Genomic DNA, 16,403 nt, shown 5'->3' with positions numbered 1-16,403 from the left:
GCTGAGGTTGGGAAGAGGAGCTGGTAATCCATCCTAGGTCAGTTCTTCATAGTTGATGGATGGTGTTTGCCTATAAGAAACTGTGTGCTCTACGGGAAGAATCAACATTAGCATGTGGAGAAGAAACAGCTATTATGTAGAAATAGTAGAGGCAGCAGTTGTGAGGAAAGGTAAGCACAGTAGTTGTAATTTTTACTCTAGAATTTTCTTTGAAAAAGGAAACTAGAGAGACTGAGGCACTGAAACGTACTATGACATTACTTTGAACCCCTACCAGGGAAAATACCTGCTATAAGATTTCCTTAGTCTCTAATCTGGTAGCAGATATTTCCCCCAGTCACGAACCTAGGAGTTTATCTTCCATTGCTGAACAAACAATAATTACCTTCCTAGTGTGGGCCAGGCACTGTTGCCAAGTACTGTGATCAGATCTTCTCAACTGATTCTCACAACTACCCTGTGAGGCAGATGTTGATATCTCCATTTTATAGATGTGAAAACAGACTTGGAAGGGGCAAGTGATGCTGAACCTGGCCCAACACTGCTGGTAAGAATCAGAGTTAGGATTGAATCAAGTCTTTTGACACCTATTCCACTGCCCTTTCAACTAACCTTAGCTACCACACATAGCTAGTGTTTTGTGTGGATACAATGCCCTACATGTATCAAAATATCACAGGTACCCCCATGTGTTAATTTGTTAATTCATTCAACAAATACTTATGAGTATGAAGAAGTGTCTAAGAGGGAGCACACACTGCAGTAAAACCCAGACATGGGAGCAAGCATGGAGGACAGGGGGAATAAGGAATGACTGCAAATGGGTATGGAGTTTTTTAGGATGTTGAAACTGTTCTAAGAGTAGATTGTGGTGATGGTTATACAACTCTTGGAGTGTACTACAAATGATTGGACTGTACACTTTAAATGGATGATATTTATAATATGTAAATTATATCTCAATAAAGCTGCTAAAAAAGAAGAAAGAAAACAAAAGTAAATATACCAAAAAAGGATATACTCTATAAGATTAGAATAGAAATAGGCATATGTCATATGAGTCTTTACATCAAAAGAGAATATTGTACAGGATTATGATATTATAGTTTGATTTTGGTACATGTCATAATAAAATAAATGATTATAAACATAAGAACAAAACAAATAAACAAAAAAGCCCAGGTACAGCCAGATGCAATGGCTCATGCCTAGAATCCCAACACTTGGGGAGGTAGGTGGAGGCAGGAGGATCACTTGAGCCCAGGAGTTTGAGGCCAGCCTGGGGAACATAGCAAGACTCTGTCTCTACAAAATAAAAAAGTTAGCCAGGTGTGGTGATGCATGCCTGTAGTCCCAGCTACTCAGGAGGCTGGGGTGGGAGGATCGCTTCAGCCCAGGAGGTCGAAGCTGCAGTGAGCCATGATCACGCCACTGCACTCCGGCCTGGATAACAAAGTGAGACCCTGCCTCAAAAAAAAAAAAAAAAAAAAAAGTGGGGTGGATTCTTAATTCTTTCCTGCTTAACTCTCACAGGTGTTATGTTAGGCTCAAAATTAGGTTTGCTGCCCAGGTGTGGTGGCTTATGCTGTAATCCCAGCATTTTGGGAACCTTAGGCAGAAGGATCGCTTGAGGCCAGGAGCTCGAGACTAGCCCAGGCAACAGAGCAAGACCCAGACTCTACAAAATAAATAAATAAATAAATAGTTTTTTTTGTTTTTTTTTAAATAGGTTTGCTAGGACACCTTTTTCCATACCAATAAGATACATTTAATAAGAAAGCATTGAGCACCTCTTAGTTCTGGTCTTGTACTAAGTGCTTTACAAAGAAAACAACTGCGAAGCATGCTCATGCTTCCTTTCCAAACTTTAAGTTCATTTCTCTATGAATTGAGAAGCAGGGTCTGAATGCATACAAATATATACAAGTTTTGACATAGATGGGAACAGAAAATAATTCCCTCTTAATTTGAAAAGTTCCCACCGATCCATGATTCCAACAAATCAATGGTATAATTCAACAATTGAGGTTAAAGTTAGTACCTTATTCCTATTTGAACTCAAATGTAAATGGTGCTAGATTTGCTCATTTCCTTGAGTAAAAGCTGTAAGAATTGAGGCCTTTCAATTTCTTTTCCAGTTTTACGGAATTTCATGAGCCTGAAGTAAGCCATCCCATAACATCAGTAAATATACCTTAATTAAACTGGAATTTTAACATTATAATTTACTTTTAGAAAAAGAGGCAAAAGCCAAGTAAACTGATACTAGGAACTTACTTTAAAGATGCTCTGAAAGTCTCAGACTGTGTTCTTAGGGCAGTACAGATTCTGCTCTGATAACCTTCTACACTGACCACACAGGATGAAGTGAAACAGTATGAGAAGGATGAGCCCGAGACACTGAAAGACCTGGATGTGCTTTCCAAATCATTACATAAGACAAACATGAAACTTAACAGAATATATTATACTTACTAAATGATGCACAAAGATTATACTAAAACATGTTTTCAAAGAAGTTGAAAACCAGGTTATCTTCTCTTTGCACAAACTTATTCTATATATACATATCCATTTCACCCATTTCAGTTAATCTAGGGTTACAACATATTATGACTAAAGTCCATTAAGCAGTCAGTGTCCTTCAAGGTTCGACAAATTAGTAGATTGTTTCTGTGTACATTTTTAAGTTTATAACTTGATAATTCATTGATTGAAGTTATGGCCATTTGTCTATATTAGGGCTTATTAGGACAAACACTATTTGCTGACTTTGGAAATGCTTATTTTTCCTGTGCTTACTCATCTCTAAGGAACAAAGACTAAACCATATGAATAAAAACCCTCCCCAACATTTCAATAGGCTAAAAACCCTTAATGTGACATAAATAAGGGTAAGGGTTTAAAGAGGATGAGTTCAAATACTTAAGAGAATTTGAAAGCTGTATCCCCTTACAGTCGTTTTTGAAAGTACTTAGCACGTGAAAATAACCAATGCTTACTAAGCAAGAGGTGTTATTTAACATTTGTGTAACTTATCTCTAGAGATATCCCAATATCCAATTACATGCACCCTGTCTTCCTGCACTCCACCCTCTATTTTACAGCTGACAAAGTGGAGACAGAGATTATGCAATCTAACATCACACTGCTAGTAAATGCCAGAGCCAGGATTACAAGGACTCTTAAACCTTGATGTGGATGTAAATTGCCTGGGGCATCTTGATAAAATGGAATCGGATTCCCTAGTGCTGGGGTGGGGGCTGAGTCTATATTCCTAACATGTCAATGTTCCTGATCCACAGACCTTCCTTTGAGTAGTAAGATTATTACAAGATTCAGTAAAGAATGTCTAGATGCTCCTCCATCCTGTTTGTTTTAGAATATTGGCATACATAATCTTATTGTGCTTTGCTTTATCGTGCTTGGAAAAAATAGTGTTTTTTTTTAATTGAAGGTTTGTGGCAACCCTGCACCAAGCATGTCTCAGTGCCATTTTTCCAACAGCACACGCTCAATTCATGTCTGTGTGTCACATTTTGCAAGACATTGCAATACTGATGTGTCAATATTGCAAGACTTTCAATTTTTTTCATCATTATACTAATATGGTGATCTTTGATGTTGCTATTGCAATCATTTTGGGGACACAAACTGCACCCATATAAGATGGAAAACCTAATCAATGAATGTTGTGTGTTCTGACTGCTCCACTGACCGGCTGTTCCACTGTGTCTCGCCCTCTTTGGGCTTCCCTATTCCCTGAGACACAGCAATACTGAAATTAGGCCAATTAATAACCTTAAAATGCCCTCTAAGTATTCATCTGAAAGGAAGAGTCACATATTTGTCACTTTAAATCAAAAGCTAGAAATGATTAAGCTTAGGGAGAAAGGCATGTCAAAAGCCTAGACAGGCTGAAAGCTAGATTTCTTGCTCCAAACAGCTAAGTTGTGAATGCAAAAAAAAAGTTATCGAAGGAAATTAAAAGTGCACTCCAGTGAGAACAAAATGTGATGAAATGTGTCCCTATCAGTAAACAGGGACAAAGTCTTAGTGGTCTGAATATAAGATTAAACCAGCTATAACATTCCCTTAAGCCAAAGCTTAATCTACAGCAAGACCCTAACTCTCTTCAATTCTATGAAGGCTGAGAGAAGTGAGAAAGCTGCAGAAGAAAAGTCTGACACTTGCAGAGGTTGGTTCATGAGGTTTAAGGAAAGAAGCCACCTCCATAACATAAAAGTGCAAGGTGAAGCAGCAAGTATTGATGTAGAAGCTGCAGCAAGTTATCCAGAAGATCTAGCTAACTGATGAAGGTAGCTACACTAAACAACAGATTTTCAAAGTAGAGAATATAGACTTCTATTGGAAGAAGATGCCTCTAGGACTTTCATAGCTAGAGATAAGTTAATACCTGGCTTCAAAGCTTCAAAGGAAAGTCTGACTCTCTTATTAGGGGCTAATGCAGCTGGTGACTAAGTTGAAGCCAATGCTCATTTGCCATTCCAGAAATTCTATGGCCCTTAAGAATTAGGCTAAATCTACTCTACCTGTGCTCTATAAATGGAACAACAAAGCCCAGAAGACAGCCTGTTTACAGCATGGTTTACTGAATATTATTATTATTTTTTGAGACAGAGTCTCACTTTGTTGCCCAGGCTGAAGTACAGTGGTGCAATCTCGGCTCACTGCAACCTCTGCCTCCCAGGTTCAAGCAATTCTCCTGCCTCAGCCTCCAGAGTAGCTGGGACTACAGGCGTGTGACACCACGCCTGGATAATTTTTGTATTTTTAGTAGAAACAGGGTTTCACCATGTTGGCTAGGCTGGTCTTGAACTCCAGACCTCATGATCCACCTGCCCCAGCCTCCAAAAGTGCTGAGATTACAGGTGTGAGCCACCGCGACCGGCTGGTTTACTGAGTATTTTAAGCCATTGTTGAGATTTACCTCTTAGAAAAGAAGAGTTCTTTAAAAATATTACTGCTCATTGGTAATGCACCTGGTCACCCAAAGTCTCTAATGGAGATTTACAAGATGAAATTTTCATGCCTGTTATACAACATCCATTCGGCAGCCCATGAATCAAGGAGTGAATTCAACTTTCAAGTCTTATTACTTACCAAATACATTTTCTGTAAGGCAATAGCTGCAACAGATAGTAATTCCTCTGATGGATCTGGACAAAGTCAATTGAAAGCTTTCAGTGAAAGACTCACCATTCTTCATGTCATTGAGAACATTTGTGATTCATGGGAGGAGGTCAACATATCAATATTAATAGGAGTTTGGGAGTAGATTCCAACCCTTATGGATGACTTTGAGGAGTTCAAGACTTCCATGGAAAAAGTAACTGCAGATGTAGTTGAAATAGCAAGAGAACTTGAATTAGAAGTGAAGCCTGAAGATGTGACTGAATTGCTGCAATCTCAAGAGAAAACTTTAATGCATAAGGAGCTGCTTCTTATGGATGAGCAAACAAAGTAGTTTCTTGAGATGGAATATATTGATGATGCTGTGAACATTGCTGGAATGACAAGGATTTAGATTTCACAACCTTAGTTGGTAAAGCACTGGCAGGGTTTGATAGGACTGATTCCAATTTTGAAAGAAGTTCTACTCTGAGTAAAACGCTATAGGACAGCATTGCATGCTACAGATAAATCGTTTGTGAAAGGAACAGTCAATGGATGTGGAAAACTGCATTGCTGTTTTATTTTAAGAAATTGCCACAGTCACTCCAACCTTTAGTAGCCACCACCTTGAGCAGTCAGCAGCCATCAACATCAAGGCAGGACCCTCCACCAGCAAAAAGATTACAACTCGCTGAAGGCTCAGATGATCGTTAGCATCTTTTCACAATATAGAATTTTTAAATTAAGGTATGTACATTGGCTTTTAAAAAACATAATACTATTGCACACTTAATAAGCTACAGTATAGTGTAAACATAACTTTTATATGCACTGGGAAATTAGAAAATTCTGGTGACTTGCTTTATTGCAGTATTCACTTTACTGTGGTTATCTGAAATGGAACACAGAATACTTATAAGCTATTAGCCTGTATGTGCACATATGGTGATAGGGATTCAAGAAACTAAGAGCTTCAGTTCAGTGTCCCAAGTTATGCCATGGGATTTTGTTCGAGACAAAACTGTGATCATGTGTCATTTGACTTACTCTGTGAAATGACATTTGATATATCTGTAGTGAGGCATTTCTTTCACTATGTTGCAATTTATTTCCACTCAGCTGGAATATCTCTTATAATTTTATGTTTCCAGCACCTAGCAGACAGCCCAAAAGTTTATTGCAGAAAGCGAGCACCAAACTCTTACTCTCTTCATCCTGGGCCCACAGACTACATTTCCTAGCCTCCTAAACTTGCACTTAAGTGTAGCCAAGTGACTGAGTTCTACATAATGGCATTTGAACAGAAGTGGTATGTGCCACCTCCAGTTCTGACATATAAAAACTTTGTGGGCAGGTCCTCCATGCTGTTTTCCCATCTGCCAGCTTGAAGCAGAAAAGCACGAATCCTTTGGGAGCCACATGTTGAAGCTGGCGGGCCCCCAATATTGAAGATACTTAGGTCTCTGAATCAGGACTTGGAGAAGAGCTGCTTGCTCATCAGGAACAGCTGTTCAAGCTTTATGTGAAAAATACATTTCTATTGTGGTTAAGCCATTATGCATTTTCAGATTGTTTGTTATAGCAGCTAGCATTACTCCAACACATAGATCCTTAGTAATGATTTGCTGAATGAGTGGAAGAAGTATAGATTTTCTCTGTATTGTGATCTTGCCCATTTCAGGCAGGAACAAGCTAGAATTTCCATGCTATCAAATTAATGTCAGAAAAAATGAGCTCATAGGTAAGAATTCATTTTCTCTTGTGAGAGCCTCCATAATTTTATTATGAAGCTTATCTTGGCACACTTTTGGCACTTGATAGGGTATCACTGCCCAAGTCTGTGCAGTTTTCTAGGTGGTGTAAGTTCATCACATTCAGATAAACATTTTCTTAGTGTTACTTGGTTCTAAATGTTGCTTTCCTGTTTAACTTTGCTGAAAGGAGGAATTTCTATTTAAGGGATGAGACAGTAAATGAGCATTTGTGTAAAAAAAAAATCCCAAATGTTTAAATTTAACATTAAACCCACCTCAAAATATTTTCACAATCCCAGAATGATGATTGCTAACCTCTGCTGCTAGTTCCTGAACTCTGTTCCTCCCCTGGAACTTGGCTAAGCAAGTGTCATGTAAACAAAAAATAAATAATGAATTTTTAAAAATCCCCCTTCTTTAGAGGACATAAGAGGGAATGTTAAAGTCTGACAGCTGGGCAAATGTAGTTATCAACCAAACAGCTCAAGCTATCAGTGGCAATGTCACCCTGACAGTACCTAGAATCTACATGATTTGGCATTAGTCCAATCTGCTTTAACCTGCCTGAGCCTCCATTTCTTCATTTGTAAAATAAGGGGTTTCAGTGATTCTGAACTGTCTGAGAACCAGTATCCCCTTTCATAATAAATGTTAACACCTAATTTACTTTTAGAAATAAAATTGATAACATAACCCCCTATTTCAAAAAATATATTTTATCATTTATATTAAGTATTTCAAAATGTAAATACCAGACACATCTAAACTAGAAAACATAAATAGTCAAATGCTTTATAAACCTACTAATAAACAGTAAGTTTGGATTTTAAAGAAGCAAAAGACTAGAGGCCATCCCATTCAAGTAGTAAAGGAAAAGTTATATAAAGATGTCTTATTTGTATTCAATAAAAGAAAGAGGACCATAACTTTAACTGAAATAGGCTTATAACTCAAGTCAAATAACATTGTTGAAATGAAGAAAATTAGGAAGACTGGGCTGTATCTATAAATGTTATGCCAGAGCACTTTTCTTTTTCTTTTTTTGTTTGGAGACAGAGTCTCGCTCTGTCACCCAGGCTGGAGGGCAGTGGCACGATCTTGGCTACTGCAACCTCCGCCTCCCAGGTTCAAGCAATTTTCCTGCCTCAGCCTCCGGAGTAGCTGGGACCACAGGCGTGCACTACCATGCCCGGCTAATTTTTGTGGAGATGGGGTTTCACCATGTTGGCCAGGCTGGTCTCAAACTCCTGACCTCAGGTAATCCACCCGCCTCGGCCTCCCAAAATGCTGAGATTACAGGCATGAGTCACTGTGCCCAGTCAAGCAATTTTCTTATGGTATGATATGTTGAGGTAGTGATGAAGTATTACAGAAAACATATGCTCTATCTTGATAACCCACACATATGGAGAGAAATTCATTCACTAAACTTGAAGACTCTGGAAATGTAGAAAAGAGGCTGCAATGCAAAAGAATCAATAATTTCCACAACATAGATTATTATTATTGTGTTGTTATCTAGGATGGGATAAAGGGACATATTTAAAAAATAATCTTAATTAACAAAATTCAGTAACAGCCTCATATTTCATGTCTCCACTACTTTAATAATTTGTGCAAATTTATGTTTTAGTAAGTAGAGAAAATTTTTAAATTTCATAACTACCATCTTCATTAATAAATAATTACTGGAGTAGTTTCTTTTGCAACTCTCTACTAGTATTTCCTCCCATTACCCACCCAAACAGAGACGAAGCAAAACAAACAAAAATCCAGCGTACAGTATGTTTCTTCATTTTTACAGAATTGCAGAGTTTACCTTAGAAAACTAAGAAAAGATAGAAGACTGACTAGAAACTAAAGTTTTGAAAGATGCTTTACATATGAACATTAGGCTGTTTGCACACTATTTCACAAAACTGACATGGAATAATACTGATGGGGGGGAATGCTTTTTCTGCAAAAAAAGCTATATTGCAATTCAGGGAGAATCTCATGTTATAAGTCACTGATCACAAATATGCAAGAGAATAATAATGCTAAGTTGAGCCCAGTGGTCTGAATATTCCTTTACTGTTACACAATCTGGCATGACTGCCTTTAAATGAAATCTGTATTTCACATCAATTTGAAATCAGCACATCATACAATTTTTAAAAGGAAATTTAGCTATTTACCCCTCTACAAAATCACTAATTTGATAATAAATATTTTTGAGAAAATATAAGAAAAGAAACTTTCTAAATAAGCAATTTACATTGATATTCTATATTTAAATTATGTTTTATAAAAGCATGCGCTTTGGAGTCAGATCTGGATTTGAATCCTGATTCTACCACTCAATATGTAATATATATAAAGAGCTTAGCAGTGTTCAAGGCACACAGTAAATCCTCAAATGTTAGCTGTTATTATTTCTAATCAAAGCAGTGGTGGCTGCTATTTATAAACACTACCATGCATGCTTTATGTACATTATTGCATTTGTTCCTCCTAATTATTCAATTAATATTATCCCTGTTGAATACATGAAAACACTGAGGTTCAGAAAAAGTTGAGAAACAGGCCCAAGGCCTGAGTGTGTCAGAAGCCAAAGCGCCAATGCTACTGACCACTAAATTGTTGCTTCTTAAACTGGGGTCCATGAGAAATCCTTGTGGAGTATATATGTGTTGGGTGTAGGAAAGTGCCCATGAACTTACTATGAGAATTATGCATTATTCATGTTGATGAAACATTTTAAAATAATATTCATGCTCTGAATTATTTGGATAATTGTATTAAAACCAAATATTGGCAGAACCATCTCAGTGCTTAGGTTTGTATTTGTATTGACTTCCCTGTTAAGGCCCAGTTCTACATTAGTGGTGGAAGGCTTATGGAGAACAGAGGCTGTTTTAATAGGCGAATGATGGATTCAGGCTAGATGAGGACCAAATAACATCACTATGTGCTGAACAAATAAAAGTAATAGTCTGAATAGAAAAAAACAGGGTGAATTGGGTCATCACATAGCACATGGCAGTACATGCCTGCTGAGCTGAAAAGAGCCTGTACTGTAGCACTCAGTACCATAATCACATTACAAGTGATGATTTCATTTTGTCAAAACATCACTATTTGATACTATTTTAAATTTTATTAGTTTTATAGTTTTGCTTGTGTTAACCCATAAACTTGTTTTGGTTTTATACTTGTGCAAGACATATAAACATAAAGCATTTATACCTAGTTTTATGTTTATATGTATTTAGATAACATTATAATAAATATAAATTAAGCAAAAACTGAGGAGCTAAGAGATTTTTTTCCTTATTAAAAAGTGAAGTACATTATTCAAGTTTGAGAAAACTGGTCTACACGGTCGGTCCTGCTTGTCAATGTTGTCTTCAGTAGGTAACTTCTATTATCACCAACCTCACAGGATTTGTAAGAGCATTAGAAGAGATGATGAACGTTAGAGTGCCTGGACCACAGGAAGAATTACAATGACAGTTCTGTCTCGTTTCCTTGAAAGAGAAAATCTGGAAGCTAAATGCAGTCTATACTCTTTTACTCTAACTATGGTCTGGGGAGCAGGAGAATTGATAACACCTAAGAGCTTGTTAGAAACTGATAATCCCAGAGGCCACCCCAGAACTACTGAATTGGAATCTCCATTTAATAATATCCTCAGCTGATTTGATACGTGCACATGAAAGTTTGGGAAGCACTAGTCCAGGTCTCCACAGAGAACGCTGACTAAAATTCACTGAGTTTTTAACTACTCTTCAGGTTAACTTTGGTAATTAGAGAAAGACCTGATGTAAATGGTCAAAAAATAATGTCCCATCCTGGGGTTCAATGTAAACACTATTATTTCACTATTGGTTCTTCATAGGCTGTATTTGTATAGAGTGAGACCCTCTTTAAAAGGGATCTAACTTCTAATTCAGAATGAGCAAAAAAATTTTAAAATACAAAGTTTTCATAAAAACTTTCTGAATTTTCAGTAAACAAATTGTAAGATCTGTCAATTTAAGCATTTTTAGGTTTCCTTCGCCCAATACCAATTAAAATCATTTATATATGTTAAGCTCTTAAATATTTAGCTCACAAGATCTGGTCTAACAAAGTCCTGTCTCAGTCTGTGATGACTGTGTGCTTACGTTAACGAAACACATTTACAAAAAAAAAGGTGTGACTGTGTATATAAAATGTATTGGCTTTACTGTCCAACAAAAGTATCAGATCACATTCTGCAGTTGTGATTTTGTTAGTGTAATTCACCTAAAGAATACCTATGCTTTTCTTCCTGAACTCAGTGGTCCTATATATTTAAGGCATACCGTACTTGAAAAGATTCAAAGATGCTGTTCTTAAAAGTGTAAAAAATAATAACTAATATACAAGACAGTCATTAATATCTAAAATGATCTTGATACCATCTGTTTAAGGACTAGTTCAGTAAGACTCAAAGCTTGAACTAGGTTATTTATTGCTCTATGTTCTTTACATATGGACCACAGAAGTCAGACTCAATGTAAAACAAGGCAGATTATGCATATATGTGTGTGTGCATGCATGTATATGTATATATGGCTAGGCCTACCAGGCGATCCTTATCATCTCTGGGTTTATATGACCTAGATTATAGGTATGTTATGAACTGAATGCTTATGTTCTCCTCCTCACCTGCAAATTCATATGTTGAAGCCCTAACATACAAAGTGATGGCATTTGGAGGTGGGGCCTCTGGGTGGTAATTATGTCATGAGGGTGGAGCCCTCACGAATGAGATTAGTGCCCCTATAAGAAGAGACAGGAAAGTAACGATGTCTCTCTCTCTCTCTCTGCCAAGTGAGAATACAGCAAGAAGCCAGAAGAGGGCCCTCATCAGGAATCGCGCTGGATGGCACTCTGATCTTGGGGTTTCTCAGCCTCCAACTGTGAGAAATAAATGTGTTTTGTTATGCCACCCAGTTTACGGTATTCACACAAAATGACTAAGGTAAGGTAAAGCCCTCCTTCATTCTTCATGGTCTCAGGCAATTGCAAAACAAGAGTTAATCATATGCCAAGAAGCATTAGTGCCAGCACAGTTAAAACACTCTAGCGCACGTTAATTATGATGATTACAACTTAAGAAAACTATAATCAGAAACCTGGCCAGGCACGGTGGCTTATGCCTGTAATCTGGCACTTTGGGAGGCCGAGGTGGGCAGATCACTTGAGTTCAGGAATTCGAGAGCAGCCTGGCCAACATGGCGAAACCCCGTCTCTACTAAAAATACAAAAATTAGCCGGGCATGGTGGTGCATGCCTGTAATCTCACTTACTGGGGAGGCTGAGACAGGAGAATCTCTTGAATCCAGGAGACAGAGATTACAATGAGCTGAGATTGCGCCATTGCACTCCAGCCTGGGTGACCAAAAAAAAAAAAAAAAAAAAAAAAAAAACCTACAGTAAGGCCGTTAAAAAAAAAAAAAAGAAAAAGAAACCTAACTCACTCCAGTTTTCAAGGTGTTTTTATATTATCCTGTAGTTCTTTTGGTCCTTAATACAATCAATCCACTGCCACTAGAACCATGTAACTCTCCTCTATATAGTACTTCAAATTCTAATCATTTCTGTGCATATATTAAGCAATTTAAACTCTATATACATACATACAGTCAATGTATCGGGGAACTACAAAGACTGATCTTTAGTTTATGCTGAATACTTAATTTTATCACTTCTCCGTTAACTGTTATAAAGACAAGACTAAACCTACAGTTTGTATTCATTAAACAATATCCAAGCAAACAGAAAAGAAGAGGAAACAGGCAAGCCATGTTTTTCTACTAGAGTGACTACACTTATCCCTCTTTAAAAAGAAGTGATATTTTCTTTTCAATTTCAGAAATTTGATAAAAAAACTACATCTATTTTTCCTACCAAAAATACTCAAAAAACCCTCTGCTAATTACTCTCAAAATACTGCAGATGTATTCCTTTGAAAAAGGAAATACAGGATGGGCACGGTGGCTCATACTGGTAAGCCCAACACTTTGGGAGGCCGAGGCGGGCGGATCACTTGAAGTCAGGAGTTTGAGACCAGTCTGGCCAACACGGTGAAACCCTGTCTCTACTGAAAAAAAAAAAATACAAAAAATTAGCCAGGCATGGTGGCAGGCACCTGTAGTCCCAGCTACTAGGGAGGCTGAGGCAGGAGAACCACTTAAACCTGGGAGGCGGAGGCTGCAGTGAGCCGAGATCACACCATTGCACTCCAGCTTGGGTGACAAAGCAAGATTGTCTCCAAAAAAAAAGAAAAAGAAAAAGGAAATATAAAGCATCCGCCAATGAAATATAATATACATTAAAGGAGAAAACATCTTTAAAATATGTGCCATTTGCCCTCACGAGTCTAATAAAGGCTGAACTTTTTTTAAGAGGTAATTTTCACTATCAAGAAACTTGGATATAGATGAATTAAGAACCCAAATACACGTGGAAGCAAGAAGTGTACTTGTTTTAAAAATCAATTATGCCTTTTTGATTATGCCTTTCATGATTAATAAATTAATATTTTATAACTTGTGTCTTCAACAATTCAATTAGCATTTGGCATGACCAAAGTTTAATTAAATTAAAGACTTGGTGGTGCTTTGAATTAACATCAGATGCTGGTGGTCATCTCCATCCAGTATCCCCTTTATCCTCTAATATGTCCTTGAAAATGGCATGTATTATTCAGGCTAAACCTCTTCACAAAGGCAGATTGGTATACCAAATGTTGCTTAATCATTTCAATATCAAGATCATTATGTTTCTCCTCTAGGATTTGGTACTTTGAAGCAACTTCATCCTATAACACTTTAGACATCTATAAAAGCATGAACTTGGTCCCACATCGAATTTAGTTTCAGTGAGAAGAGTAGTCCTTATCTTTCTTTAGTCATCATTGAATTATAAAACACAGTTGATATGTATATAGTTCTGTACCACCTTTATACCCTAGGACATCAATTGTACTAAAATCTCAGCATATGTAGAATCCTGCTTGTGTTACTAAACATTAATATACTGGTATGAATATAGCAAAGGAACATCCTTTCAAAATTATTGCCTGTAATAAACTGTACATATAAATTTGCTTCCTTTCAAATTGGCAAAGTAGCTTACGGCCTCTATTATCTATATAGAAAATGGTTTGGGCCAGATTCTTGAGGTAGCCAAGTTCCCCTTTAACAAAGAAAAGTTGGCAGACTTTCATAGCTGCTCCTTGTGAAGAAGATACTTCAAATATGATCTCACGATTGACTGTAGAAGATGAAGTTAAAGTTTCAGACTTTTAAGGTACAGGGCCCAAGGGGTTAAAAAAAAAAGTACTATTTGAGAGAAAGCTTAACATCTGACACCTGACTGGCTGCCTGGATGTGATGACCTAGCGGACATAAGAGAAAATCTTAACATAGATGTATATATAAGGATCAAGTAATTTTGAGGTCTGACACAAAGAAAATGTGTTCAATACATGCAAAAGAAAAGAACCTTTATCTAAAAAATGTAAAGTCCCTTCTTGTTTATATGGGAAAATACAGGATGAATTTAATGCAACTATAGGGGCATTTCCCTATCATAAATGAAGAGAATATGTTTCTTTGATCTCCAATGAAGAATTAGTTTGGGCAGAAAAGAATGGGACCCTTGGAAGCACTGATCTGGAGCACATGATAGAACAGAAAGGTTCTGCTTTTTTTTTTTTTCTGAACTGCCAATGTACGTGATGGGGTGAGGAAGATGGGGCCATGGGGAGGTGGCTGTAGGAATCAAAAAAAAAGTACGAAGCTACCCAGATGGGAGTAATAATGGTTTGACCTTAATTCAAGAAGAAAAGTTTAAAATGGCCAACAGATGCCTCTCATTGAAGTATAGCATCAGGGATGAGCAGGCCAGAAGAGATTCTGGACAAAAGAGGAAGGAATTTTACACTAACAGGTATTGCCACACAAAAAGAAAAATCACTCAAATGGTATCAAGGACAAGAGGAGTGCTGTGTAGCATTCCCTCATATATATTTATTCCCATTTAAAAACTAACTGAAGATACCCCACCACAACAAAGCCCTTTGGAAATGCTATCTTCATGATACCTCTCTGAGGTAGGCAGCATAATTCTAATTTTTACTCATAAGCAAGCTAAGGCACAAATACAGCCTGAGTGGTAAAAGTGGTCTTTTGCCAATTATCAGCTCCCTGGATTTGTTCACTGTGACACACTTCCTCCACACTGATGCAGGCAACTCAAGAGATGCTGCTATGAAATGTCCTTAGAGGTAGTAGACCTGATAGCTAAACAAAATCATTCATAACTCTGGAAGACAACACACTCTCTAAATCCTCACTGCTGGAGTCTTGGAAGATGCTCTTAAGAGTACTAATATGTGCGGTCCTTTTGAATAAGACCAAATCATCCACAATTATAGGAAAAAGGCTGAAGATACAGTCTTCTTGTTTCCCCCCACACTGTTGAGATCAGGACTGTGGCAATCTTAACAAATCATATAATCCAAGGAATCTTAGTCCTTAAACTTTAGTCTTAACTTGTACATTAACATTCTAAGTCCTACGTTTTGCTAATCATTTTGATGTTTTTTGTCAGATACATTTCCACATTCTTGGACTCAGATAATTCTCTTTTAACACAGCTAAATTATCTTTATAAAATATACATGGTATTAACACCATGGATCTGAAGCAAACAATGCATCTGGTTAGCATACATTGGTTCTGTATATTTCGAGAATCACTTAAGTACACAAAGGAAGCGTGCAATGTTAGAGAGATGATGTGAACAGTCTTGGTGGTTTATCTAATGGAGAATTCGGTGTCCTTCAGGAAACTAAAGATACTCAAAAGTTGCTCCCCAATTCCTATTAACAATCTAAAAATGAACATTTCCATTTGATATAAATATACAAATTTAAAATGTGTGCAGTTCAGAATGGCCTACCATTTTTAGATTGCTTATGTGCCAGAAAATATACAGTCAATAAAAAAATACCAGAGAGATGGGGACAAAAGGCTCTCTGGATCTGTACAGCAACAATGAATATCACTTCAACAGGCAGCTATTTGTGGAGGAAGTGGCATCCTGGGAACCAAGAAGCACTGAAAGATGGCAGGTCACAAATCTGGTGATGGGGGATATGATGTATAGTAAGGCCCGTTTTCCTGTGGAAAGAAAAAAAGGAGAAGAACATTTAAGTAACAGAACCAATTTAACTGGAAATGTGAAAAAAAGGGATTTACAGTCATTGAGGTAGTGATATAAAATGTCTAGCACATGTCTGGCACTAAGCAGGACCTCAGCCATTAGGTAGTTCAACCAGTATCACTCAGAGTATAAGACAGACAAAGGCAATAGGATCATAATATTTTTTAAGAATAATACCACTTATTGAATATTTTATGTGCCAGACAATTTATAGGCGCTTTTAAAGTCATCCCTTTAAATCTTCACATAATGCCATGAAGTAAGTAACAT

General features: G+C 37.2%; 1 protein-coding gene across 3 annotated transcripts in view; it reads right to left on the bottom strand.

Moving 5' to 3' along the window:
• Nucleotides 1-8,944: 8,944 nt before the first annotated feature.
• GDAP2 (ganglioside induced differentiation associated protein 2) overlaps nt 8,945-16,403 on the bottom strand; it is a 68,445-nt gene continuing 60,986 nt past the window's right edge. For all 3 annotated transcript variants that reach the window (XM_002810362.6, XM_063728008.1, XM_063728017.1), the window contains exon 14: nt 8,945-16,090. In XM_002810362.6, coding sequence (XP_002810408.2) covers nt 16,043-16,090 — 48 coding nt within the window. In that variant the 3' untranslated portion in view covers nt 8,945-16,042. The remainder of the gene's footprint in view (nt 16,091-16,403) is intronic.

This window comes from Pongo abelii, chromosome 1 (assembly GCF_028885655.2).
Source record: "Pongo abelii isolate AG06213 chromosome 1, NHGRI_mPonAbe1-v2.0_pri, whole genome shotgun sequence".
In the NCBI taxonomy this organism is placed as follows: Eukaryota; Metazoa; Chordata; class Mammalia; order Primates; family Hominidae; genus Pongo; species Pongo abelii.
The sequence above is the reverse complement of the archived record's forward strand: the minus strand, read 5'-3'. Positions and strand labels throughout refer to the sequence as shown.